This window comes from Furipterus horrens, unplaced genomic scaffold (assembly GCF_987537825.1).
Source record: "Furipterus horrens unplaced genomic scaffold, mFurHor1.1.pri manual_scaffold_13, whole genome shotgun sequence".
Lineage (NCBI taxonomy): Eukaryota > Metazoa > Chordata > Mammalia > Chiroptera > Furipteridae > Furipterus > Furipterus horrens.
Genome location: NW_028327183.1, coordinates 19,345,791 through 19,373,495, shown reverse-complemented (window position 1 = coordinate 19,373,495; position 27,705 = coordinate 19,345,791). Strand labels below are relative to the sequence as shown.

The 27,705-nt window shown below is 48.5% G+C and overlaps 1 protein-coding gene across 3 annotated transcripts in view; it reads right to left on the bottom strand.

Moving 5' to 3' along the window:
• The window catches only part of ST3GAL2 (ST3 beta-galactoside alpha-2,3-sialyltransferase 2), a 43,311-nt gene that overhangs the window by 6,267 nt on the left and 9,339 nt on the right, over positions 1-27,705 (bottom strand). For 2 of the 3 annotated variants that reach the window (XM_090259657.1, XM_090259659.1), the window contains exons 2-3: positions 4,280-5,663; positions 2,096-2,289 (exon numbers count right to left, since the gene is read on the bottom strand). In XM_090259657.1, coding sequence (XP_090115783.1) covers positions 2,096-2,289; positions 4,280-4,618 — 533 coding nt within the window. In that variant the 5' untranslated portion in view covers positions 4,619-5,663. Of the gene's footprint in view, positions 1-2,095; positions 2,290-4,279; positions 5,664-6,048; positions 6,109-27,705 lie in introns of all 3 variants that reach the window. The other variant, XM_090259658.1, reaches the window with a different exon arrangement.

The window sequence follows — 27,705 nt, the reverse complement described above, 5'->3', positions numbered from 1 at the left end:
CAGAGTTTTCACAAAGGGCCTTCTTAGACCTGTCAGCTGGCATCACCATGCCTCCTGCCCTTCAGTGGGCCCTGCTGCAGAGCCTCCACTTCCCTAGGTTTCCTCCCACTTGCTGCGCAGGCACCGATTTTCAAAGTTTGGGAATGAACCGAGGAAGAAGCCCAAAAGACATTTCAGAGTCTCCAAGACAGGGGGTCATGGCATGGATTTGGAGACAGAATTTTGCTTTGAGGGTCTGATTCATTCTGGAGAAGCCAAGCCCTGGAAAGGGGCCAGAGCAGGACAGAGGATGAGCTGTATCCTTTTATCTCAAGGGCAAAGCATTCTAGAATTCTATCTGTCCCTGGCTGTCTCCAGCCTCTGAAGAAGCACATTGGGGCGAGGGCACAGACAGGGCAGATATGCATTCGTGCTTAAGGTTTGGTGTCTGGTTGCCTAGTCCCTTCCATTCACTCACAAATTTATGGCAAAGCTACAATATGCCAGGCACTGCTTTAGGAGTTGAGGACCTATCTGCTGACCAGCTAAGGCAGGACCAGCTCAACTCCATTTGGAGTTGTCAGCAGGGCTCAGAAGACATTTAGGAGGAGGAGGCAGCTGAGGGTGGGGGCAGTTGGGTAGAGCCATCATCTCATTGTAACTCAGCTTGGCCCTCCCAGTGGAGTCTTAACATTGGTCCTGCTTGCCTATAAGCAACAGTCAACTCCACTGCTAACTGGCTCCTTATAGGTCAGCAGACAGCCAATTACCATCTGGGTCCCCCCTTCCACAAATTGATTCTGGGGGTCCACTACAACATACCACATCTAGCCTGGTCCCTGTGAGGAACATCTGTGAATTCCCTTCGGCAGCCGGGCCTGACCAGGTGCCACCTAGGTGTCACAGCAGCCAAGCCTTTTTTGCTTGTCTGTTGTACTTCTACTTTGGGGCTTCCCAGCCATGACCAAGGTGCAGATGGCAGGGCAAGAGAGGCAGCGGCTTCATGTAGTCTAGAGCATGTCCCTGGACTTCCCAAGTGTTCCAGGGTTGCACTGGAGTGACTCCCCAATCTCAGCCACTGTCTCTGGGTAAACAGAGGCCCCTCTTCAGCTCCTAGCCTCCCTTGCATTCTGGGTGCCAGCAACTGGACAATGGGGGGAATCTCAGGTGGCTCTGAATTACTGGATGGGGCCTAGCATCCCCCATCATCTCCCCCACCCCACCATTCTCGACATAAGAAAGATTTTGCAAGGAATGTGGAAAGCCTCAGAGACATTGCTACCTTGGTGTCGCTATGGAGATAGCAACAGTTTCTAAGACAAAGCCCTTCCTTCCACCTCCTGGGAAACCTGGTCTTTCTGTGATGCTCATCCTAAGAGATGCTTTGTGAAAACTGGGCATTTTCAGTATCTTATTCTTAAGGCTCTTCCTCCAAGGAGTGGGGCAGCATTTCCTGTCCCCAAGTTTAGTGAAGAAGTCAGAAAACAGGTTCAGAGCAGAAGCAGCAGCCTATGCTCAGCTCACAAGTCCACCCTAAGTCCCTGTTCACCCCCAGATTTCTTGCTCTGTGTCTCTGTCCTCAACCCTTCCATCCCCAAGGCTGAACACCAATGTCTTACTGAATGAGTAATCTAAACATAATCTAAACCTTGAGACACAAGGGACAGCAGCCCAGAGCAAGCACTGGACAGCTTCTTCTTCCCAGGACATCTGTTTTCTGTGAATTTTCCAGGAGGAATCAGCTGTGACTATTATGCAAAATGCTGGTTTGGTTTGGGGCCCTTACCCCTGGCGCAATTATTGAGTGGACCAGGTGGTTAGGGGGTCTCTGGTGGGAGTTTTCACCAGCAGTGAGCCAAAAGTCTAGTTTTAGCTCTTTTCAGAGTAATTCAGAGTTGGAAACTGAGTACAGGCCTCAAGCAAAGTCTAGAATGGGAATTCTGCCCTCCCATCCACAAAAAAAAGGCAAGAACCTATAACAGAAGGTTCTGAATGTTACAGACCTATGGGCAACCCCATCAGCTGGCAACTCCTAAACTGCCAGACAAGGCCAAGGAGTTTAGTCCCCACTCCAGAGGGCCTGTCCTGGACCTACCTTCGGGCTCCCCGCACTCACCTCATGATGAAGTTGTGCCCATCCACATCTGGCCCGTAGCCAGAGCCCCGCAAGTTGCCAGAGTTCCCAACCACCGCACAGCGCCGGCACTGATGGGGGTCCCGGAAATGGTAGGGGTTCTCTCCTGGGACTATCTGGAAAAGTTTCTCCAGCACCTCGTTGGTGTTGTGCGACTTGAACTGGGGCTGCAACATCTGCAGAGGGAAGAGGGAGGGAGCAGTTGTAAGCAGGGAGGGCTCCTGGCCGCCTTCCCTCCACTGCCCTCGCCCTCCAGGACTCCTGACCAGGCTGTCGGGGAGCAAGGATTCTCTGAGCATGAGGACCCTCCCCTCAGCAACAGTGAAGTCTCTCTTCAAGCAGCTCTGATGCACTGGAGGGGGCTCAGGAGTCAAGGCACATTCTCCAGGGACCTACAGGCCTCTGCCAGGAGCAGAGGAACTTCTTGGGTGGGTCCTCATGCATGAAGGGGCCCCTGCTCAGGTGTCCCCTCAGGGCAGCCCTGAGTCACACACAGAGGCCATTTCCAGGTGCACATAACATGGACAGTCCAGCTGAGCTGCAGGGGCTCATTCCCAGTCGGTCTACAGGGATGCACCAGGAACTCAGCCTGGAGGCTGGGTGTGACAGAGCTATGTGGGGCAAAATACACAGGATATGAGGAGCCACTCCCTGAGTCCTCCGGAGAAGGCAGAGAGGTACAGAAGTTCTTTCAATGCCAGGATAGCTGGAATGAAACTGGTCCCCTGCATGTCCCACCAGTCACAGTGAAAAACCACAACATGAGGCCCCGGCAGTACCCAAATGCCTATGGGGCCAGGCAGGTGACACACAGGAATGGAGTGGCAGGTGGGACCTATGACAAACAGGAGGACCCATTCATCAATAAGGAGTAACTTCAGTCTATTGTTGCTATGTGGGACTGTGAGCCCAGAAAGACCAAATTTTCTAATTTTCAAGAGAAGCTGAAAATGTGGATTTCATGTGAAGTATCCTGATTCATAAATGCTGATAACTAATGCAAATATTTTTGAAAGCTTGAGGGGGCTGACCTTGGCCTATGGGCCAACAATTGGTAAGGTCAAAACTAGGGCTTTAAAATGCCCTGTGGTCTGAGTCATAATAACTCGGGTTTGTGAGCAAGCAGGAGGTGCTCAGGGGACAGAATACATGGAGGTATTGGGGGGGGGGGTGCTTCCCTGCCTCTTCTGAGCACAGGAAGGACCCCTGAGAACAAGAACATGAACTCAGTGTAGAGAGGGAGCTTAGCTCTGAGATAAGAAGTCCTATGCTCAGGCAGGGGAGAAGCAGCTTCTGCTGCCTCTCGGCCAAGGAACATGCATGGTACTTAAAAATCCCATCCCTAAAGGCAGGAGGCCTGGCCTGCCCATAGGTCTATCCCTGTCCAGAACCCTGTTCTGGCTCTAGATCGCCACCATTGGGGTCTGGGGCCTTGGGCAAGCCCTGTGCATTCTCTGAACATTGATATTCCCCACAAAGTAAAGGCTGTGACTATGAGCAGCAGGAGAACCCTTCAATGGCTCCAGGCTGTGGGGCTCCTGGTGACCCCTCTGCTGTAGACTCCCCTGTCCTTAGGAACTCTGACAGTCTGGGCCAGGAAGCAGGATCTGTAAGTTTTCCTGATGAGCCTGCTCACTTGGGCTCATCCTCACAGTTTCCCTGAATAAGAGAAAGAAAAAAAAAAAATCTAGACTTTAGAGAGAGAAAAAAAGCTGGATTTTCAGATGTTTTCAGAGCGTCAGAAGACCCAGCAGTGATGAGTCCCACCCCTGCACAGCAACAATTCCTGCAGCTGGGAGTGGCTGCCCCCCTGTAAAGGGCACGTCTTCTCCCTGTTGTCACAGACCTCACTTCTCGCCATCTTCTCACTCGGACCACTTCTCTCATCTATGTCACCTGCCTGGCCCAGTAGCAACTTTTGCTCGGTCCCTACAGACATTAGAGAATATTGGTACTCTTTTTCCAGGACAAAGCTCACTCTGCCCTTCAGAATCTGTGATCCCAGCTGATGGCTCCAGTTAAATGGGCCCCTTGCTTTGCTAAGGCTCTGGGAGCCAGAAGACAGACAGCCCAAATCCAAGAGGGGCCCTAAGAGTGACTCCCAAACAGGGAGGATCCCTGGAGAGGAGCAGCAAAAGTAGGCAGGAGAGGCCATGGCTCTCTCACCATCCACCACCTCTGGACATCAGGGGGCAAATCCATGTTTTCTCGGGTCCAGACAGGGGAAATGTTGCTGTCGAAGTGGCTGTCAAACCAGTCGGAGGCACCAGCGTCACCCATGCAGCGGCGGCAGGCACAGCTCTTGCCAGGGAGCCCCTCCTTGCTGAGGCGCTGCAGGCCAGCATAGCCAGGCACCAGCTTCACCCGGTGGGTGCCCCCCAGGGTACCCGAGTCCAGGTAGGGCAGGGTGGCCATGCTGTGGTGGGAGTAGGTGAAGAGCAGTGACATGATGAACACCAGCAGGAAGGCCACGGAGAGGAACCACACCCGCAGGGAGCACTTCATGGTGCGAAGCCCCTGGGCGCTGGACCACCAGCCCGGCAGGCAGCCGGGTGTCACTGTGGCTACTCCTTTCCCAGCCCACTGGCAGGCCAGCCACAGCTGTAGCCTGCCCGTTCTAGGGCATAAAGGTGAGTGCTGCAGAGGGACAGCAGCAGGAGTCCCAAGCCACACCCTCTCTCAAGGCAAGGAGAAAGCACATGGGCAGGAGTGGCTCCCCTGTCCCTGAGCTACTTGGGCCCCTGCTTATGGCTTCATTGGGTCTCTCCGTCACTAGCTAGGCCACAGATGCTCTGCTTCTCCTGCTGCCCTGGCAAAGGGGAGGTCAGTCCATTCCAGCCTTCTAATCCATTGGGGTTGCTGGCTGCCAGCTCTGGGGGCCCCCCTCTTTGGCGTCTTGAAACAGTCCAGTCTGGAATAGTCGGGGTCCCTGTGGTTCATTAGCAGACACCGAGGCAGCCCCTCGTCCCCTGCAGCAGGGAAGCCCTTGAACCCCAATCACAACAGAGAACATGTGGGCTTCAGGCAGCCTTGATTCCATGCAGGAGGCATCCACCCCTGAGATGGTGTTCCCAGGCTAACTCCTCCGCCAGGGGAGGGGAAGCAGGCTCCACCCTTGACAGAAAAAGCCAAGATGCCCTGTGGGTGTCACAAAACTGCTATAGAGAGCAACATCCTCCTTGTGTTAGGTTCTGCTCTTCTGCTTCCCATCCGAGGTGCAGGTCCCCTCTCCTGATGGGCACAGCCCCACCTGCAGTTGTGTAAGGGGCTATAGAGCTCTGGCTGCAGTGGAGCCCTCTGGGGCCTGGGCACAGCTGCCGCTCAGCGGAGTGCTCCTTGCACACGGTCTGGTCAGCAGATCATGTGCCAAGCTTCCAGCCAGGGTCCAGGTCTCCTTCCTGGGGCTGCTGGCAGGGACTCAGAGACTGCTCTGCCCATCGCTGCTCCCCAGAGGCCAGCCGTCCTGCCGTCTTGCTGTCAGCTCCTGCAAGCAGTAATCCCCTGGCAGGGTCCCCTCACTTGTAAGGTGCCAGGCTGCGTCAGCATGAGCCTGAAATTGCAGAGAGGAAAAATAATGTGCAGATAAAATTGCATCCGTGTACACACGTTCTCCTTCAGGTCTGCCCCCAAGTCCCAGAGGGGACAAACCTGGCAGTAGAGGCAATGCCCACATAACCAAACGGTAGACAAGAGAAAGGGCTCTCACCTCTAGCTATCCACGGACAGCACTGCTCTCCTAACCTGGGGCCTCAGAGGATGAGAGTAGCCCACCATCCTTACTTATTAGCCGAAGGTAAATAAGGACAAAAAGTGATTTCCCCAGAGTCATGTGGCAAATCACTGAAAGAACCAGGTTTAGAAAGTTCCTAGTCCAGTTTCCCTTACAGGGCCTCCTATCTACCCCAGGAATGAGCCCTTCAAGGCCCTAGACTCACCTTGGCCCTCCTCAGTTCCTTATTTCCTGTAAGGAAATAGTCCTTTTATTTCATTGTGGCCTGTGGAACAAATTTATAATAAAGTCCTAATAGGATATTTAAAGAAAGTTCCTAGTTCAGGCATGTGAGGTTAATTTCTGGGGAAACTTTAATTGAAAGCTATCCCAGAGAAGACCTCAGGGAAGAGAGGTTAGGCCTCCCCATCCTGGTGCTCTCATACCCCCTGAGGCCTGCAAGAAGGCCCTCTAAGTAAAACGGGGGGCTGGGCCTGGGCCCTGAAATTTGCTCTCTCCTCTCTCAGATGCGGATTATAGATGAGGCATTCCTGGGTCAGCTCAGTGAACCATTAACAATCCTCCCAGCTCTGGTGTCAGGGAGAGAACACGACTGTGTCTGGACACGGGTGCCACGCTCAGCCCCACGCCTACCCAGCCTGCCCTCTGAGCTTTGTCTTCATCTGCATGTTATGGATTAAATGAATGCCAGGGTCCCTGGGGGCACTGACAGCCTGAGGCCCTGTGCTGCCCTGGCTGACAAGAGCAGGGAGAAGAGGCTACTTGCCAGTGGTTTGGGGCTCAGCCCTCAGGAAAGGAGCTGGGGCAAAGAGCAAGGACGACAGGGAGAATGGAGCCTCCCAACACCACGAGGACTACTTATTCCTGGCTGCCTGCCTCTCCCCACCAGCTCTGTCCAAGTCTGGCTAGCCCAGCTGTGACCTGAGCCCTGGGCCTCATGCCCCTCTGAAAGCTCCAGCTTTTGACAGCCCTTCCAAGGTCCTCTGGCTGCTGCCCGCAGATACAGAGAAGGCCTCTCCAACTCTTGGTGTTCAAGAACCTCAGCTGCCCCTTTGTGGCAGTTCAAATTTCTGGGGTCAAGCCAAACCACAAAGCCAACAGGGACTAGAACCAGTAGGTTCCAGTAAGGATGGCATTATTTGGGGGCTAGGGGTGGGAGGGTAGACAATGGTGACAGAAGTGAAGGAACTTGCACAAGGTCACGATATGAAGAATGGAGGTGAGATCTGAGTCCAGGTTTATCTGATTCGAAGCCTGTGACTGGCCATGGCACAGAAAGAGGCCTGTGAGCTCTCTGACTACCCAGGGGCTCGGGGGTAAGAGACAGTAAGACAGAGAAGCTGGCTTCCCAGGGTCGAGAGTGAAGCTTCACCCACATGCCTCACTGAGGGCTCCTGGCTCTCATCCACAGGGACTCCAGCAGCACTGGCTCTGGTGTGCTCCGTCCAACTCTACACTGCTGTTTGGCAGGCCAGACTCCAGGCATGACGTTCAGCTGAATGGTCTGCAGGCAGGAAGCCAGGTCATTGTCTCTTCCAGTTCCCCCTTTGCCTATTCCCACACCCAACATCTAAGGAAGAGAACTTGGTTTTGCAGGGCCCTGTTCCCAGTGTCCCAGGACCTGAGGAGGGTCAGCTGTTAGACAAGTAGCCCTAACAGGCAGTGACTTTCCAGGCTGAGCAAAGAACAGGAGCGAGGGGCCTTGCTGGGAGACCTGATTTCCGGTGGGCAGCCCACAGTAGCCACTGAACACAGGGGCTAGGCAGGAGCTGGCACAGGAGCTCCAGAGGAAACAAACCCCATCAGGGATGCCACAAGAGGCACCTGAGGTAACTGACTGCCTTGTTGGGGAGAGGAAAAGCCCTCGTTTCAACTATGTGTTTGGAAGGAGCGTAGAAGTAGAGTAGCTGGCAAAAGCCCTAGCTCTGGGAACTCCATGGCCAGGCCGTTCCTGGGAGCTTGAGCTGCTCAACTTGCATTAAATGCAAATGGAGGCACAGGGTGGTTGCTAACTGGGACTAAGAAAGATCAGAGGTCCCCAGACATGCATGAAACACAGCAGAAGTCACCCACTGCTGACCCTTACTAAGTGCTTTCACATGTCTTGTTTTCTCCTGGGACCTCGCCATCCCTCCAGGTGCCCGTGGCCTAATTCTGATTTCTCCCCTTCAGAGCTGCTCTGACCATTCATGTTAAGTCCATGCATACACCACAATATTAAACAGCTGGGATGGGAGGGCGCACTTCAGCATCAGTCCCCCACCTCTTTTGCCTGCAAAGGGAAGCAGGCCCACTTTCTGAGGCCACCTGGGGCCACCTGGCTGGTAAGCCTCCTTCATTCAATCAATAGATACTTAAGGGGCCAGCAGGATGGTGTGGGATAAGACACATCTGTTCTCTCTTCATGGAGCTTCAGTCTCTTTTTTTTTCCCCAGGTTTTTAAAAAAATTATTTATTATTTTTATTGACAAAGTTTATAGCAACAAATTAAATATTTAAAATGGAAAGCCAATTTTTAGGTCTCATTTAGTTTATTCCATTCATTTGTATTAAGTGGTCCTTTATCAAGAAACAAGTTACAACTGTGAAAATACCTGTTAACAGTCAACCTATTTTTACATATTTCTGTTCTGTAATGCAAAGATATTTTTATTTTAAACACTCAATTGGTTTATCTAAAGTGATTACACAGTGCTCTGGCAGGGAAATTACAGGGAGCCAGGAGTGTAAACAAGGAGTGCAAAGGGCTTAGGAAGGAACAAGTCTGACCTGCTGAAAACAGCAACGCAGGGAGGGTGAGAGGCTGGCCCACAGAGGGCTTTGAAGGGATTGGGATTTATTATTAATCAGATGGGAGGGTTTTCTGAGGGAAGAAGTGTCATGGCCTAATGTGTATTTTAAAGTGAACCCTTGGAACAAATGTTTTAAAACCAACAGTACCAAGAGTTTGGAAAGGATGTACTCACCAGTGGTGGGAAAATAAATTAATACAATGCTTTGGAAGATAATTTGGCATTACTTAATAAAGACGGACATGAGTATATCCAAATAGTGTTTGGTTTTTTTTTTAAAGAGGAATTAAAAATCATCTTTCTCACAGAAAATGAGGCAACATTTTGTATGATGACTGGAAAGTTTTCCCAGTCATCCTAGGCTAATTTATTTTAAGACTTCCGTGTGCATAAACATCCTCACATTGTCATTCTCCTAAGGTCTGGGTGGGAATGAATGGTTTCTCATCGAAAGGGTGAATAGTTAGAATTGCTGAATTATGATTCTATGAAAGCCTGTGAGTTCAGCCTGCTTGTCATACTAAGCAGGTTTAAAGCTCAAGTTGAACCCTGACAACAGGTTGAATATACCATGTCATTCCCCTCCCCCTAAACTTCACCCCCATTGGGGACAACCTATTTTTCAATGAGGTTTAATTAGTATATAATAAAACGCAGAAATCTTTCCATGTAAAGCTTGATGAATTTTCACCGATATGCACATCTGTGTAACACATTTCCATCACCCCAAAAAGTTCGCTGTGCTCCTCTCCAGTCAATATCCACCACTCCACCACTTTTCTGAGTTCTGTCACCATAGACTAGATTTACTTGCTCTTGAACCTCATATAAACACACATTATCTCGTATCTGGCTTCTTTTCCCCAGCTCAGTGTTTTAGAGATTTACCCACTTGTTTGTGTGTATCAGTAGTTTGTTCTTCTCTGTGTTTGAATATTTCAATAGTTTCTAGTTTCCGGCTGTTAGAAGTAAAACTGCCACGAACTTCTTGTACAAGTCCTTTTGTGGACACACCCTCTCATGGCTCTTGGGTAAATATCTGGGAGTAGAGTTACTAGGTCATAGGGTAGGTTTATGTGTAACTTTACTAGAAATTACCATGTAGTTTCTAATGTGGTCATAGCATTTTGCATTTCCACTAGTACTGTATGGGAATTCCATTTGTTCCACACTTCGATGTTTTCTCTTTTTAATTTTAGGCATCCTGGTGGGTATACAGTAAACTCAGGTATTTCTACTACCAGGTACATATGAACATGTGCACAGAGACATAAAAGAATGCTCATGACAGTACTGGGTAATACCCAAAAACCACAAACAAGCAAAATGTCCATCAGAATAGAATGGATAAATTGTGGTATGTTTACATCATATGGTAAAACTAAATGAACTCCAGTTTTAGACATCAACAGGAATGAATATGACCAAAAAACTATCATGTTGAGCAAAAGGATTAAGTCATAGATAAATGCCTAAAGTATAAGTTCATGAAAAGTTCAAAAGTACCCAAAGACAAGTTGACAGCCTTGGTTCCCATGCCTTCCCCCCACCACCCCCGCCTGCAGCTGCCTGAGAGATAGCGCTATTTCGGGCAGGGTGCATCAAACCAAACCGAGTTTGGCCTTGATCAGTCCGTCATACTTGCAGTTGTGAGATAACCAAACTGAACTCAATAGTTCCTTTCTTTTTTTCCCCCCTATAAAGCAACCTGCTCCTCCCCTAGGAGTTCGGAGTCAGAGCCACCTGCGGCACGGCTCCCTCTGTTTGCTGATTCCCCCAATAAACTTCTTTTTTCCTGCTCACTGCATCTTAATGGCCTTCTGAGCAACTCTGTTCTTACACAAGTAAGAAAGTGTTTAGGCTTCTCTACGTGGATCATAAAACAATAGAGAAAATCGCCCTGGCTGGTGCGGTTCAGTGGATTGAATGCTGGCCTGCGAACTGAAGGGTCGCCAGTTTTATTCCCAGTCAGGGCACAAGCCTGGGTTGCAGGCCAGGTCCCTGTGTTGGGGGTGTGCGAGAGGCAACAATGGATGTTACTCTCCCTCTCTTTCTTCCTCCCTTCCACTGTCTCTAAAAATAAATATATAAAATCTTAAAACAATGATAAAATCAAGGAAACAAAGCTAAATTCAGGAAATTCCTCTGAAGGGAAAGGAAGGTGAATAAAATAAAAAAGGGGCCTACAGAAGCTTGGGAAGTATTGGGTAATGTATTACTCTTAATCTGTATGGTGGGTACAGAGTGATTTTTATTTTTATTCTTTAAAGAGTATATATGTGGGCCCTGGCCAGGTAGCTCAGTTGGTTAGAGTTGTCCTGATACACCAAGGTTGCGGGTTCAATCCTCCATCAGGACACATACAAGAATCAACCAACGGATGCAGAAATAAGTGGAACAAAAAAATTGATTTCTTTCTCTACCTTTCTCTCTAAAACAATCAATCAATATAAAAAAAGAATATATATATGATATGTAACATGTTAAATGTGTGGTGTATTTCATAATAAAATCTAGCTTTTTTAATGTTAAAACATTTTTTACTAAAAGATCAACTGTGGCTGCTGTGGGAGCCTAGCAAGAAGACCAGAGAGGAGCTTCTGTAATATCCCAGCCAGTGCAGGGGGTAGGAAGTGGCTGGATGTATCCTGAAGGGTTTAACTGATGAGCTGGAATGGGGTTGAGGGTAGGAAAGGAAGACCCAAATCAAGGTGACACAGAGGCTTGTGACCTGAGCAACCTGGTAGTAGGGGTGGCATTCACTGACACAGAAAAGACAGGAAAGGAATGGGTTTCAGTGGGAAAAGGCAAGAGTTCTGTTTGTGGCTTATTAAATTTGAGATGCCCTTTAGACATCCATGTGGAAAGGGCAAGAGGAAATTGAACACATATCTGACGCTCATGGATGAGGCTAGAGCTGGAGGGATACATTTGAAAGTCATAAGAGTACAGTTTATTTTTAAAACAACAGGACCAGGAGAAATTATCTAGGGAGGGTCTGACATAGATAAAATAAGGAGGTCCAGGAAAGAGCCCTGGGGCACTCCAATGTCTAGAAGAGGCCAGTAGGAAGGAAATGGCCAGTGAAGCAGGGGGAAAAACTGGCGCTGTGTCTGGGAAGCCAAGAGAAGTATTTCAAGAATGAAGGAGAAGTCACTGTGTCAAGTTTTTCAGAAAAGGTGAGTATGACATGACTGAGAACTGACCGTTCTGTGGCCAGATAGTGGTCAGCAGTAACCTTCACAATGGCCGACCCAGAGTATGGTAGGAGTGAACAGCTGACTGGCTGAGAAATGGCCAAGAAACAGATGAAAAGATGCTCAACATCATTAGCTATTGGGGAACTACAAATTAAGACCAAATTCAGATATCACTTCCCAGCCACTAGGATGGCTATAATAAAAAAGATATTAACAAGTGTTAGTGAGGGATGCTCAGACATTGCTGGTGGGATTATGAAATGGTGCAGCCCCTTTGGCAAACAGTCTGTCAGTTCCTCAAAAGGTTAAACATAGTTATTACCATATGACTTGGCAACTCTACTTGTAGGTATATACCCAAGAGAAAAGAAAACATATGTCCATGCAAAAATGTGTACACAAATGGTTATAAGAAACATTATTTATATTAGCTCCAATGTGGAAACAATTCCACATTCCATCAACTGATGAACTAACAAAATGTGCTCTATCCATACAATGGAATCGTATACAGCCATAAAAAGGTACTGACACACAGTATGACATGAATAAACCTTGAAAACACTGTGCTAAGTAAAAGAAGCCAGGCATAAAAGACTACATATAATATGGTTCTATTTATAGGAAATGTCCAGAAGAGGCAAATCTATAAAGCAGATTAGGGGTTGCCTAGCACTGGGGGTGTGGGGTGGGGGAGATGGATAGTGATTGCAGATAGGTAGGGAGTTTCCTTCTGGAGTGATGCAATGTCCTAAAATTGTTTGTGGTGAAGGTTGCACAGCCATGTGAATAGACTAAAAACCACTGAATTGTATACTTGAAATGGGTGAACTGTATGATAGATGAATTATATTTCAATAAAGATGTTATCAAAGACAAGGGAATGAGGGTTAAGTTGAGAGATATTACAGAATGTTTGGGGAGGGGAAAGTTAATGTTGCAGGGGGATGAATGATTCAGAAGCAAAGGCCTTGAGTAGCAAGAGGGGCGGGAGTCAGTGCCCACATGGACACGGTCTACTGTGAAATAGAAAACATAGCAGAGCATGGGGCACAGGGTGATGCATCTGGTGGCAGAAAAGCGAGAAGGGTCTTTTTATTGTTGGGATTGGAGATTTGCAGAGATCCAATGTGAAACGGTCCTCTAAGAGAGGAGGTAACAAGGTGGCAAGCAATGCTACGGTCTTCCAAGAGGTTTGTGGTCACAGATTAAGCAAATCCAGTGAGAACATTTAACCATTAACATCCCCTGAATGGCTGGACAGGCCTGAAATACAGAGACAGAACAGAGGAACTGGCGGCCAGAAACCAGAAGGTCAGGGGCAGCAAAGGCTTTGAAGAATGGGTAATTTTCCTCCTCCCAGGGCCTTCTGCCAGTCAGGGGATGCACGCCTGAGCAGACACAAGAAACCAATGGAAGCTAAAGGAGCCCTAGCCAACTCGCAGGTAAAGGAGAGGAGAAGCAGGCCTATGGGATTGAGCAGCAAATGCTGTCCCCAAAAAGGAAAGGCTAGGGTGGTTTTAGAGCCAGGCTCCAGTCAGTTCCCAGGAGACAAGCCATCAAATTAACCTGATGAAGCCCAGGACAGCACAGCCTCATACCAGTGCAACCGAACACAATCTTCTTGGCAGGCAGAGAAAAGAAATGTCAAAATAAGGCACAGAGAATGGGGGGAAGGGGACTGCTGAAATCAGAAAGGTATGGGGAGAAGAAAAAAACAAAACCCAAGATGCTGATAAAGCCACCCTCTTTCCACCCACTGACAGAGTTTGAGGATGTGTCCCAGAGCCACAACGTAAAGGCACCAAACCATAGATTATTACTCCCATTGCATGATTTGTCATTCACAGAAGTCCCAGGACAAGCTGAATGAGGTCAAGCTGAACAAGGTCAGCCAGGCAGTAAGTGATGTAGCTTAATGGTTTCAAGGTCAGTGCTCCTTCCATAAACATCTACTGTCTTCCAGGAGGGTTTCCTGTGTCCCAGATCCCTCCCTACTAGCCTAGCAACTCCCAGCCGCCTTGATGTGGCAAAAGCAGAGGGCAGAAGGTGCCCTGGAGAAAGGGGCAGTGTCAGTCATTATCTTGAGGAAGAAACCCGATGATACAGAGATCTGATCACTGGGGAGAAGAAAGAGGGGCCATAGGAGGAGTTTGCTGAGGCAATGGAAGGCAGTCTAGGATGGGATTGGCTGAGAAGCTGAAAGCCCCAGAGCCAATGGCTCATGAGCTTTTCTGAGTTTTCTGGCTCCTGAGCTGGCTCTCTCAGGCTCTGGCTTTGGCTCTTCTTCCTTGAGGGTGCCTGGATGATGGTGCTGCAGCTGCCTGCATTTTCCAACGGGCGGTATCTTGTATGGGTAGGAACTCTGGGCACAGTCTAGGATCAGACTGGCCAGGAAGAGGGTAGCAGGTTTATTCTTTGGGTGTTCTAGAAGGAATGGAACAGTCTCTGAGGCAAAAGCCTGCCATTCTTCCAAAATTGTGTAATTTTTGTGTATTATGTTGTTTTAGTTTAAAAACTAACCCTACAGAAACTAACAGGGGAATGATGGGAGAACTCAGGTGTTAAGAGTTTAGCCTTAATTGTTAGGCTTAAGTAACGACTTTTGAATAAAGACCCTTTTTCTTTATCACCAAACCTTTGCCTCTGGAATTTTGCGTAGATGGTGGCAGCAGGCAGCAGGCCCCACTTGCTGTTCGGTAACACTGACAGCCCCTCCCTCACACAAACCCAGTGACGCATGTCCTTAAAGTGGCTGAGAACTGATTGCCTCACCTCCACATACTTAGCTAAATGAAGTTATGGCACAGTGACATCCTGGCACCAGCCTCTAGCACAGTCCCTCATAGATACGCTAGTGCCTCAGGCCTCCCTGTTCCCCAGTGAAGTCTCCTTGGGCAGCGTCTGCTTCTTGAGCCCCTGCCTTCCTGCAGGACACCTCGCCTTGATTTAACATCCAGTGAGATCTCAGCTCTGGTACTTCTGATGCTGCCCAGTCAGCAGCCAAGAAACCAGAAAGCAAGAGCTAACAATAGTTTTTCAATCCTATGATTGTCACTCTGGCTAACTTTCAATTAAGTCCTGGAGAAACAAGTATTAATTGCAAGAGAATCAATGGTGTACCCTAGGAAATAGGCTGTAAGGGCAGGAATACTAGGCTTTGAGGCATTAGTGGGGGATGGCCCAGGGGAAGAACTGAGATGTGGGGTCCCAACTGTTCCACCCTGGCCCCCTCAAGGAGTCTCACTGTGGTTGGCTTGTGTCCAGGAATGTTATCCGTATCTATGCTAGTTCGGGAAGCAAAGTCTAGAATGTTATCTTAATAGCTTGGCAGATAAGGCCAGGCAAAAACAGTTAGGGAGAGAGAGAGGGAAAAACAGGGCAAAGAACAGAAAATCAAATAACAGAACCACCTGCGATGAAGGCCAGGGCAGTTCTTGTTAAGTCTCTGTATCCTGTATCCTGAGGTCTCTCTAGGCTCCAGACCATTTCTTACTTGCTTTTTATCCAATCTGATAGTTTTTTTCTAAAACATATTATGTATTTGTACTTATATTGCTTTATATTACTTTGTGTTTTCTCTCCCCCAATTTTTCTTTATTTTTTCCTCTTGGCAATCCAGTACTCTTCCCCCTACCATTTTACCCCTCCTGTCTTAGAAATGATACTCTTCTTCTTTTAGTGGTTATCTTGTCAGCATACACATACATAATTTTCTTAATGAAGACTAGTTTTCAGCAGCGCTATTCTCTTGAACAGGCAGAAACTTGGTGTGATTTAACAATGAAATACACTACTGTAGGCTATCTTATTCTTTCTTGACTATGTGTTCAGCAATTTTAGTTTTCCTTTTTTTATAAATTAAAAAGCACCTTAGGCACTGGATTTTTGTTCCTGTCTTTTGCCATCTGTGGCAGACACTGTTAGTTGCCTACCAGTAGCCACTCCCCCTTTTTTCCAGTCAACAGAATCCTAATTTTGTTCAGACAGCAAAGAACCCAGTCCCAGGAGATGAGGCAAGCCTGGTCAAAGCCAACCACAGTAAGCTTGTCCCCTTTTATCAGGAATTGTTGTAAGGATGGACCAGCTCGGGCCAATGAGACATAAGGAGATGTCTGCTGGGGCCTTCTTAGAAAGATTCTCCTTCTAGAAAAAGAGGCACATTAGACAGCTTCGTTTCTTCTAGCATCTCCATGCTTGGGGTGCTATAAGGTGATGATGTGCCTGGAACAGCAGCAGCCATCACACAACCACAAGGAGGGAGATTGTACATCCTGAGGATGGCAGGGCAGAATGGCAGAATGATTTGAGGTCCTTCATGTCAATACCGGACCACTGCCCCAGCCATGGAACTGATGGAGGACTCAAATGCTGGAAAAAGTTTAGTTTTGAAAAAGTTTAGTTTCAGGTAATAGATAATAAGCTTAGTAATCTATGTATGTAAAAAGCTATTGTTTCAGAAACTAGAGGTATGACCCACCTTGACTCCAGGAGACCATACGCAGTCCCACCTGTGTGCCTTAGGACTGCAAGTAATCAAGACGGTATCTGAGCCACTGTGCTCCAGGGTGAGAGGACCACTGCCCAGGATGCAAAGACGACTGCCCAGGGCACAGATGAGAGTGCTGCAGCTTTTATTTGATAAACTTTCCCTGAATTCCAAACCCCTTACCTACACTTTCCTTCTTATAAAAAGGGTCTGTTTATAATGGAATTTAAGACAGTCTGTTAGGGTACAAACCCGCTATCTTCTCAGATTGCCGACCACCTGAATAAAGCGCCCATAGAGATTCAATCCCTGTCTCTGCTTATTGGGTCTGATAGGTGACAGGCAGCACAGACACTGGCTTTTCCAGTTTCAGAACTTCTCATTATAAGCTGGTTAAATGATTTTTAGAGTTCAAGTCACTGTGGGTTATTCTACTACTTGTAGCTGAAAGCATCCTGATATACTTTCTGTAGTTAATTAAATTTGCCAGTATGTCAGCTTCTATGCTCAATATTGGTGCTAGGAACCTGTTCCGTCTCCCTGATTTCTTTTTCTTCCTACTGAAGTTTACCTTTAGTAGTCCTTTTAGCAAGGGTTTGTGGGTGACAAACTGTCTTAGTATGTCCAGAAATATCTTTATTTTACCTCATTCTTGAATGATAGCTGGATATAGAATTCTAGCTTCACTATGATACTCCTCTATCATCTTTGGGCATCTAGTGTTGATGAGATGTTATCTGTCAACCTAAATGTCAGCTGGTTGAATTCTTATTCTTCTCTGGTAGTTTTTAATATTTTCTCTTTATTTTTATCTGTAGTTTCACTATGTTATGTCTAGGCATCAATTCTGTTTAGCAATCATGCTGTTTTTTTCAGTTCTGGAATTCTCAGCCATTATCTCTTCAAATATTATCTTTGCCATTTTCTTGGCTCATATTTGGAATTCCTACTGGACACAGGCTGAAGCCTGTCAATCTGTCCTCTGTGTCTATGATGCATTCTAGACAAATTACTCCGTATTGGCTTCCAATTCATGAATTCTCTGTGTCCAGGCTAGAGTTCTATCCATTCTTTCAAATTCGAATGACACTCTTTTTCACTGCTAGAATTTATTTAAAATTTTTGTATTCACATATTCTTGTTTCTTTTTTCTTTCATAACTTCTCTTTAATGAATTTCATGTTTCCTTATCTCTTTGAGGGTCCTAAACCTAATTTATATTAAAGACTTTTCTGACTGTTATTTTCATTTCTTCTGGGGTAGATTTTTTATTTTGTTCTTTTTCTTTGCATTAGTTTTTCTCATGTGTTTCTGAACATCAGTGTAGAAGCCCATCTTTTCTCTTATATTTTACGTTCCTCTCCCTAAGGGTTCTCACCTTTGCTTCCCCATGTCCTTTGGGTCTCCCAATATAGAATAAAATCTTATAGCAGCAGCTCCACTTGCATCCAGGCTGTGAGGACCACAGGGAAAAGCTGGGAACAACTTTTTTTCAGCCTATTTTCCCAGCCCCGGGTTCAGCAGTGAACTAGCTCTAATTCTATGCTTCGTGTGTAGCACTTTAGAGCTGTTACCCCAGATTTCCAGCTCCTTTTGCCTACTTCCAGACTCAGGCCAGCGTGCCTGCAGCTTCAGCCCTGCTCTCTTCTTTGTGTTCTGTCCCATTTCTCCTCAAAGAGATTTTTATCATTTTGTGTGTGGGGAGGGAGGGGGAATGCATGACTGTTTTTAGAATTTTATCTTTTTATGTATGACTGCTATGTGTTTAGAGTATAAACTTACAGTGCCATCTTGACTGGATGAGTTGGATTAAACTATTTCTACTGGGGAACAAGGGATCCCTGCCAATACTGTCTCCTGGGAAGGCATATCAAACCATCTCTAATGAGATTCACAGACTCCCAGCCAGCACACTGAAGGAAGCACACTGCAATAGCTTGGGGTAAGCTGATCAAAAGTCCCAATTAAAACTGCTCCCCTCCACCTTTCTTCATTCCAGCCCACAGTGGGGTGAGGGCAGGGGTGGGCAGATGTGGTCTGAGCAGGCCTTCCCTGGGGAAGGCCACCCCAGCCTTCAACCCCTCTTCCCCACCACTTGACCATTTTACAGGGAAAAAAGCATATTGGCCATGTGGACACCCTTGATGAAAGGCCCATATGACTCTCTTCAAGTCCCCAACCTGCCTGCAGACAGGCCCAGCCTTTAGTTTCAATTACATCAGAAGAGGAATGGGACCAGGAGCCAAACTTTAGTCCAGGCTGTCACCAGGCAACAAGCCATTTTTCTTCCCAGGCCAAGATTCTTTAAGAATTAGAAAAAGGCAATCCTACCGCCACCCTCTTCCTCTCTGATTATCTCCTGTCTGCTCCCTCGGACCACCACTTTGACTTCCAAGTTTCTGTGATCTACTTTCTGTACTCAGACCTTCCTTGTTTGAGCTGCTAAGGCACCCTGAAGGTCCTGCCCTCAGCCCTTTTTTCTTCTTTGCATCCCTACTATCACCAACCCCTTTCCAATCTAAGAGCCTGCCCTTCCACCCGGGGTTCTAGACCTGCATTCTCAACCGCCTCTTTAGCATGTCCATATGGTACTTCAGACTTAAACTCATCATCTTCCTGCACTCAGAGGTATACCAGATGGGGCCAAGGTCAAGCTCCTTAACACTTGCATCAAGAGATTCCCAAATCAGGCCACCCTCCTAAGCCATCATAATCTCTCACAATACCCTGTCCTTTAAGGGTTATGAACTAGTTCAAACCATGGGCCAAATGTGGCCCATATATATTATGATCCTCCAAAGATCCTTAAGAACACAGATCTATTCCCTTCACTTAAAATATAAACTAAGCCCTGGATGGTGTGGTTCAGTGGACTGAGTGCCGACTTGCAAACCAAAGGGTTGCCTGTTTGATTCCCAGTCAGGGCACATGCCTGGGTTGTGGGCCAGGTCCCCAGTAGGGGGCGCGCAGGAGGCAACCACACAGTGATGTTTCCCTCTCTTTCTCCCTCCCTTCCCCTCTCTCTAACAATAAATAAAATCTTTAAAAATATATATATAAACTAAGTGCACAGAGATCATGTTATTTATAATTCATCATTTCTTATCACTGTAGGACCTAACACTGGCCTACATATAGTAAGCATCAAAATATATTTGTCCCACTGAGTATCATCTCTCCATATAACCACAGGGTTCTAAGAATCAGAAGAAATAATGGTAATGAAGAAATGCCTTGAAGCCATTTTTATAAATCATTATATGTCTGCAGATGAAAGTGATAATTACGTCTTGCCCCCACTATTCCAGCTCTGACATTCTAGAAACATGAGGCCTCAGGTATAAACCCGATTTAACAAATTGGAGGCAATGGGAAAGCTGTGTGTGTGTAAAAGTGATGCAAGTTGTCTGGACCATGGGAACGGTCGAAGTGCCCCATTCTTAATATTCTGTCAGCAGAGACACACCAGGGCAGCTTACATGGAACTCTCTCTGGATATTGTCCTAAGCACCGCAGGCTACTGGCTGAAGTCCTCCCTAGTTAGGACTTGTCACATCTCACATCTGCTCACCCCAGCTCAAAGCCCCTTTCCAGTCAAGCTCCCCCAAAGAAGAAAGCACCTAGAAAAACTTGAATTCACATTCTGGCACTGCCACTTGGCAGCTATTAACCATTTCACCTCTCTGATCTGTGTCCTTATTTGTAAAATGGGAATATCACCCATCCCGGAGCACTTCTGTAAGGCTAAGGTATAAAGCTCCTAGCTCAGTGCCTATGCTCCAGGTATGGGCACGATAAGAACCAGTTTTGTTAGCCCCAGCTCCAGCTTGAGCCACTCTTGTGGGCTGGAGTTCCATGACCTTGGAGAGGCATCATGGGTTCCTCAGCACCTGTGGCCCCACTCCAGCCTCCCCCAGGCCAGCACCGCCAGGGTCTTGCTGCAGAGCCCCGTTCCTGGCCAACCACAGGCACTGCCCCTCCCTTCCCTGTGTGGCAGGCGGCAGCTTCCAAGGAGGTGTGGTGGGCAGCACAGAGCTGAGGTTTCAGCCTCAGCTCTGCCCCTTGACCCTTACCCAGAGGCTGTGCAGAGAGGAGTGCCATGTCCATCCTGTGGGTCACAGGGCCTGTCACCTCTTCTGCAGCTGTCACTTATCAGACTACACAGAACAGAAGCATGCCCTGAGCTGGTTCTAAACAGCTCACCAAGGCCACTCCCATAGTGGCTCTACCCCCACAGTTCCGCAGCAAGAGTCTAGAAAAGACAGTTAATAAGGGGTTTCTCCACAGGGTTGAAAGCCTCAGACATTGGAGGCAGGAGACAGGCAGAAGGCCCTGAAGGTAGAAGACAGGGAAACAAACTGAAATTTATTTGGGGACTTTTAAATGAAAGCAGGGAGTGGGGTAAATGAATGGTGGCCCAGGGCAAGCCAGAGGGGAGTATGGAGAGCTGGGGGTTTCACCTCATTGCCCAACTGCTTCCCAGGGTCAGGGACCTCGGGTGCTTATATTCTGCTCTAATTCCCTTTAAAGATAAGGTTAGAGCCCCAGGTGGCTCAACTAGTCATCACCTTTGTGATTCAGATATCACCCTTCCTGCCCTCCTTTTCCTCTGCCCTTGTCTGGAGGTCTGGGCTATGATTTGAATCTTGAAAGAACAAGTATTCATTCAGCAGCTACTTATTGTCGCCTGGGAGTGGCAGACAGGGGCATGGGAAGAGCCCACGTATACAGAGCTCCCTCCTCGCATAGAGCTGCATCACTGCCCCTTAGCACAGACCTTCTTTCCAAGACCGTGAAGCTCCTGCTGTCAAGAAGCAGAGCAATGGGCCTCCTCTGCTTTGAGGACTCTCCCCAGTCCTTCCAGCCTGCGCATCACCCAGGGGGTCCCCTAGGAGGGCTGTCCTCGCAAGGGAATCAGGGGGCAGCTAACATCAGAGACAGGCATCCCAGGTCCCAGCTGTGGACCTTGCCTCCTAAAAAGATGGGAGCTGGTGATGGGATTCCAGGGCCTATCCCAGAGGCCTTCAGAAGGGCACAGCTAGCCAGAGCACTAGTGAAGGGCAAAGCTGAGGGCTTCAAGAGGAGGGGAGTCAATCCTCAGCCTACAGCCCCCCTTGGGGAAAAGGGTCATGGTCCCCGTCTAACTCACTCTTATCAAAGGGAACTCTCCTTGCTCTTCTCAGAGAAGAGTTAATCCACTCCTGCTCAACACTGGCTCCACCAAACACACCCTCCCCTGGGGTGGGAGGACCAGGGTGGGTCTAACAGAACGTTTAGAAGAAAGTGTCAGTCATTGCATTCCATCACCCTTGTTGGAAGGGGGTTAAAAGAGGAGTAAATGGTTTCTCCAGGTAACCTTCAGTCCTCTCATCCCCAACATGTGCACCCCCATGGCAGGGGCTCGGGCAGTGGAAACAGCCCAGCAACCCAACAGCTGCCTGTTAACATGCAGGGCAAGGGCACACAGACTAAGAAGGAAGCTCCAGGGGCTGCAGGCACAGGGCTAATGCTTTCCTAAAGGAGCTATTACTCATACAAGATGGCAGAGAGGGTGAGGTCGCTCCCCCCTGCCCCCAACTCCCAACCCTTGGAAAGCAACAGCAGGCACTCCTAAATCTGATCACTCCTGCCCTCAGCTGGGGGAAAGGGACAGGACTGGGGTTTCTGCTTTCCGCCATCACCCTCTCTTGTCCCTTCCCATGCCTAGACCATGACAAGGGGCTCTGGACTGGTTTCCTCTCCTTCTACCTGTAAGCACTGGAAGTTTGGCCATCCTGAAGAAGGCAAGGGCCTGCTAGGTCCCAGCAGGGGCTGATGGAGAAGAGCTGAGCTAGGGCACATACAAGTCCTACCAATGCACACCTAGGGCAGGGAGAAGCTATGCATCTAGAAGATTACAGACCACAGTCTCTGTGACTCAAAACTCTAGCCAGGCCTTAGCCCAGACCCAGAGTTGAAGGACTCAACCTAAAACTCTAGCATCTATCTTCACAGCCTCTGTGAGAAAGGAGGATAGGGAGAGAATGTGAGGGGAGAGGTCATAACCCAACCCCCAGGACTGTGAACCTGCAAGAAAGGGACCCTGGAAGCAAGGTGACTGATGGCATCACTGGTAGGAAGGCTGTAGGACTGGAGTCTGTACAGTCATTGCATACATACAACCCAACAGGATTCTAGATGGCAGACCCCAGTTCTTCCCGGGGGCATATACTAGGGTGGGCTTGGCCCAAAGCTCTGACACACAGGACAAGCTACAGCCCCGAGAAAGCTGATAGAACTTCTGGGACAAAAGAGTCCAAAAGTGTCCCTCCGTCAGAGTCCAACATCCCTGGTTCTGGGATCGTCCCCTCTCCCAGCCCAGGAGCTAGAAGTCAGGAGCAGCCTGGCTCACTCAGCAAGGCCTAGTCTTCACATGAAGGGGCAGCTGAGAGCAAGGCTGGCTGTCATCACCCCTAGTAATGCACCACTGGGCTGGTAAGACCCCTGGCTGTAACTTTTCAGTCTTCATGGCCCAAGCAAGCCACTCAGGTGGACTGTGTGCCAAAGCTTCTGGGACCAGGCAATACCATGAAAGTGACAGCGAGGGCTGTAGGCAGAGGCCGACTTCTCACAGGGCAAATTTCTCTACAGGGCTTCAACTTTAGCAGGGTAGGAACAGTGGCTGTAACTGTCAACAACCTCCCTTTTTCTATTCCCCACTTCCTTGTGAAGTGATGGCTCTTTTGATTTTTTTGTGACTTCATCTGAGCAACTGGTATGAAAATGGGAGCATCATGTGCTGGCAGGCAGCAATTTGGAGTGTGGAGACCTGTTTGGCTCCTGAGTGCCACGCACACTCCAGACAGGATGCAGAGGCGGGCAGCAGGCTGGAAACTCGGTTTTGTGGTCAGGTTCTTATCTATTTCTTTCATCAAGACTAGATGACTTCAAAGTGTTCTTTTTGTTTTTTAAAGAAACAGAATAACCTTTCCCCCAACTCACCCCAAAACTTCCATCAACCAGGCCAACTTATTAGTTTCTATTCTTGTGGACAGTGGGAGGAAGAAACCAGGTGGGGAGACTTGTACAATTTCTGCCAAAATCAAATGTTGGAGAACCACCAGCCCTTCTATGGCATCTTGTGGGCTAAGCTGGAGCTTGAGCACTGTGTCAAGAGATGGTTCCCAGTACAAGGATTACCGAGAACAAATGGCACTCCAATAAGGTACCAGTCATGTAGGTGCCGATCCCGTATGTGCCCTAGGGAAGGGGCCATACCACCCCCTCCAACCAATGAGCCCTGGGTAGAGAGGAAGGTGGAACAGGCAGTTGGTCAGAAGATGGATCAGCTGTCCTGAAGAGGATTCACGGTGCTATGTGTCCTGGGGGTACCCAGACAGGCAGATAGGTCAGTGCTAGGAGGCCAGAGACTCTATGTGCAGAGGTATCTCTAGTGGATAGAGTACTCTGGAAACAATAACCTGTATCATGTACCAGACTGTTTTTATTCTTCATACACTCTATCTTTAGCTCTCTTTTGTTCCTCTTTTATATTTAGTCATGTCTTTAGAAAAGGTCAGCCTGTGGCAGCTATGCTAATGGAAACCCAAAGGTTTCTGCATCCATGCTTGGACCAGGAAATTAAAAGGACGCAATGCCCCCTCTCTCCCCCAGGAGTCAAGGTAGAGAGAAGTGAAGTAAAAGGATGGAGCCCAGAGTCAGCCCTTTTGCTCAACTGCTGTGTCCTCTGGATGTCAATTTTCCAACAGAGACCTTGGAAGTTCCAGTTAGAGGCCCTGAGTCCATGCCCAGCCTAGTGCTGAGTAACTTCCAGCTCCAACTCCTGGCCTGTGCCCCCGCTTTTCCTGTGTCACTAATGTTCATCTCCAGGAGGCAGAAAGCGGGTAGCTGGTGAATTGAAAAACACAGCTATAGGGCAGGTCATGCCCAACACACGCCTGCTTTCATTCATCCCTTGCTCTGGCTGAGCAATCTTCCTCTTCATTCAGGAGCTGATCATATTGCAGGACGGTCCCTGGCAGGGTCCCTGGGAGGAGCAACCATCCCAAAGGTTGCTAGGTAATCTGCTGCACCACTCTGGAAACTGGTAATAGCAGCTGCCATGAGTAGGCACAAAGGCAGCCTTCCCCTTGCACTGCCTCTGACCCACACCCTCAGGGGGAGGGGGCAGGGGAGAGGGGAGAGGGAGTGAGTATGGTGTGTGTGTGAGTGGGAGGAGCCCTTCCCAGTCCCCTCAGTGTTTCATCCTCCCGGAGCTGGCCTAAGTCACATATGATCCCTGCTAAGATGATCTGGCATGATGTGCATTATTGTTGTCAACTTTGGCGAAACAGGGAGTGGAAAAATACACAGACCAGGGTCCATTATGATGGTTCCTGAGGACTAGTCTCTGCTGTCCAGCTTTATTATGTATCTTGGGGTTACACAGGGATGGCCAACATGATGGTGCCTTGTGTGGGACTGGGGCTGTGCAGGGGTGACCTAGGGCCTGCCTTCAAGCCCCTGGCCTTCCCTGGCGAGACTGGGGTATCCCCAACCCAATATGTGCCTATGAGTTAACATTTTACAGCAAACTCTGGACTAAACCCAGAGAACCTCCATTCTAGGACTTGCTCTGCTATTGACAGTTGTGTCTTTGGGCAAATCCTACTGCTCTGGGCCTCAGGTCCTCCACCTGTGAAATAAGCATGATAATGTCTGCACCATGTATCTCACAGTCCTTGCCAGGACGAAATAAACAATGACTGCAAAACTCTGTGCACCCGAGGTCCCACCGAGTCACAGCCTCACGAGAGGAAGGAGGCAGGGACAAGAGCAGACAATGTGGCTAAGCCTAAGAGAGCAGGTCTGGTCCAGGCTGGGTAATTACTCAGAACTCAGCCCCAGGCAGACAAAGGCAGATCAGGGAACCTCTGGGAGCTGAGCAGGAAGGCCAGACAGAGCACACTGGTCAGTCTGGGCTGGCAGACAGTTCAGGAGAGAAGATCTGACTGTCAGCAAATATCTGAAGGGCAGGGAGAAATATGCCTGAGGAGATAGGTGGTCAGAATGAAAGAGGAAGTTAGTCCCATACTCAGAAGAGCCCACCTCACTCCCTGGGCACCTAGAAGCTGGTGAGAACTGCCTGCCAGCTTCCAGGACCTCCAGCAACTTGTTTATTTTTAAGATTTTATATATTTAGTTTTAGAGAGAGGGGAAGGGAGGGAGAAAAAGAGGGAGAGAAACATCAATGTGTAGCTGCCTCTCACATGCCTTCAACCGGGGACCTGGCCTGCAACCCAGGCATGTGTCCTAACTGGGAATCGAACCAGCAACCCTTTGGTTCACAGGCCTGTGCTCAATCCACTGAGCTACACCAGCCAGGGCAGAAACTTGTTTATATGTAACTCTGATTCTCAAATAGCCCGAAGCCCCTCACAGGAACAGCCTTAGGTTTCTGGTCCACATGCCCAGGGGAGTGACCCACCCAAGGTAAGAAGCATGTGTCAGATTGAACTTGAAGTCTCCTCTTGCTAAACTGGAGGCTCGAAACCCAGAGCTCTTTCTACAATACTTCATTCCTGGCTCTGCCAAGCTGGGTCAAATATCTGGACCCTCACAAATTGGAGGTGATGGGAACTAAGGCCAAAATCTTGCTATTTGTCTGTCTGTACCTGAAACTAGCACCAATGTCCTGGGCATTCTCTTCCAAGGGAGAAGACAGAGAGGCATAACTCTCCCCAACAGGAAACACTCCAACATAATCCAGCAAGCACAGCAGCCCTGGAGCTACATCCTTATCCAGGCCCCAGCAGGAAACAACACAGGAGTAAGCATTCAAGAAGCCAAGGTAGAAGAGACCAGGAAGGGACAGAGGCAGCACCAGGCAAAGCCAGCCAGAGCAGGGCCAATGCTTCCTCTGTTTACTGGGACAGGTTAAGCCACAGTGAGTGTCTCCCCATCTCAGACAGACCCCTGCATAACACCAACTGCCATGCAGGTGGCCCTGGGCCACCACGAAGAAGTGACCATTTGCAGTAACCTGCCTATGTCAGCTCTCTGTCCTAAAGTCCAGGAGATGAATGACTTCTTGTGGATGGCAGCTGGGGTGCATAAGGGGCTCCTCCCTAAATGATGCCACACCTCATTCTGGAAGGAGCCCCCAGCCTGCAAGTCAGGTGACCTGGCTTCTGTTCTCAGTTCTTCTATCTATAGGTTTGAGCACATCAGGCAAATTTCTCAACCGTCACTTCCTGACCTGTAAATAGAATGACTCAATGATTCTCAGTTCCATTCTACATTCTAGCATTTAGTTTTTAACAAGGTAAATTAATAAATGGCAATAAATCCTTATTAGTGTGTCTATACTTGTGTTTCTGACTTGTAAGTCAGGCTGGGAGTCATGGAAAGGTCTACAAGGGCCCAAGTGTACACCGTGCACTGCCTGCTGCCTCAATACAAGGCATCCTTAGATTGGTCAACACCCCATTTTCCTTTTGGGAACCATCTCTGTGCCATAAAACCCAGGCCTGGCCAACAAGAGCACTAAATGCACCCAGAGCCGGTACTTGGTTCAGAGTTAGGCAGGGGACCCAATTCCAAGTGAACCCACAGCTCCTGCGGGAATCCTGGCAAGGGATGCTGAGAGGATGGAGGCCTGCAGGCACCTTCTACCACATGGGAACTGAATGGTGTCACCAAGGAGAAAGGCAGGGTGAGGTGGGTGTTGTTTGAGCCCCTCATTGTCCCTGTATGTAGACAGCAATCCTCTCTGGTGCAAGTCAACAGGTTCCCTTTTATCAAAGGGCACTCTAGATTTTTGACCTTTGTAATTGAAGAAGTCCAACTGATACAATCTTATACACATACTAACCACTTCCCATTTCACTTAAAAGAATTTTTAAAAGCTATTTAAGACAGTATCGCTTGCTATCTGACACAGAAGGGCTGCCCTAAACTCGTCCCTAAAACCCCCATCCTTGATAGGTCAACCCAGGTTAGAGGCCCACAAGCCCACAGGAACAGAAGTGGTACTGGGATTCCCAGCAATGGCTGAGTTCTGGCCAGGACCCAAGTCCTTCTTTAACCAGGGGCACTACCCAGATGTGCAGACAGTGAGGGAGGCTCCACTGTGCTCAGCCTTTCTGGGTGGCCTGGGGTCAGCAATGCCCACCATCAGTCTCCCAGCCCCAGGGAAGACTATACAGGGCAAGGTCTTTTGCTGCCTTGCCAGGCCCTGAACCAGCTGAAGTGGTCAGGGAAGAGATGACCCTGGACATAGAATGCAATGGGAAGTCAGAACCTAGGTTACATACCATGTGGCAATGCATTTTAGAAAGAACCCTTTCCAAACCTATTTCTCAACCTCTTAAGAATGGTGGTGCCTGGCTTTTCAAAAAATG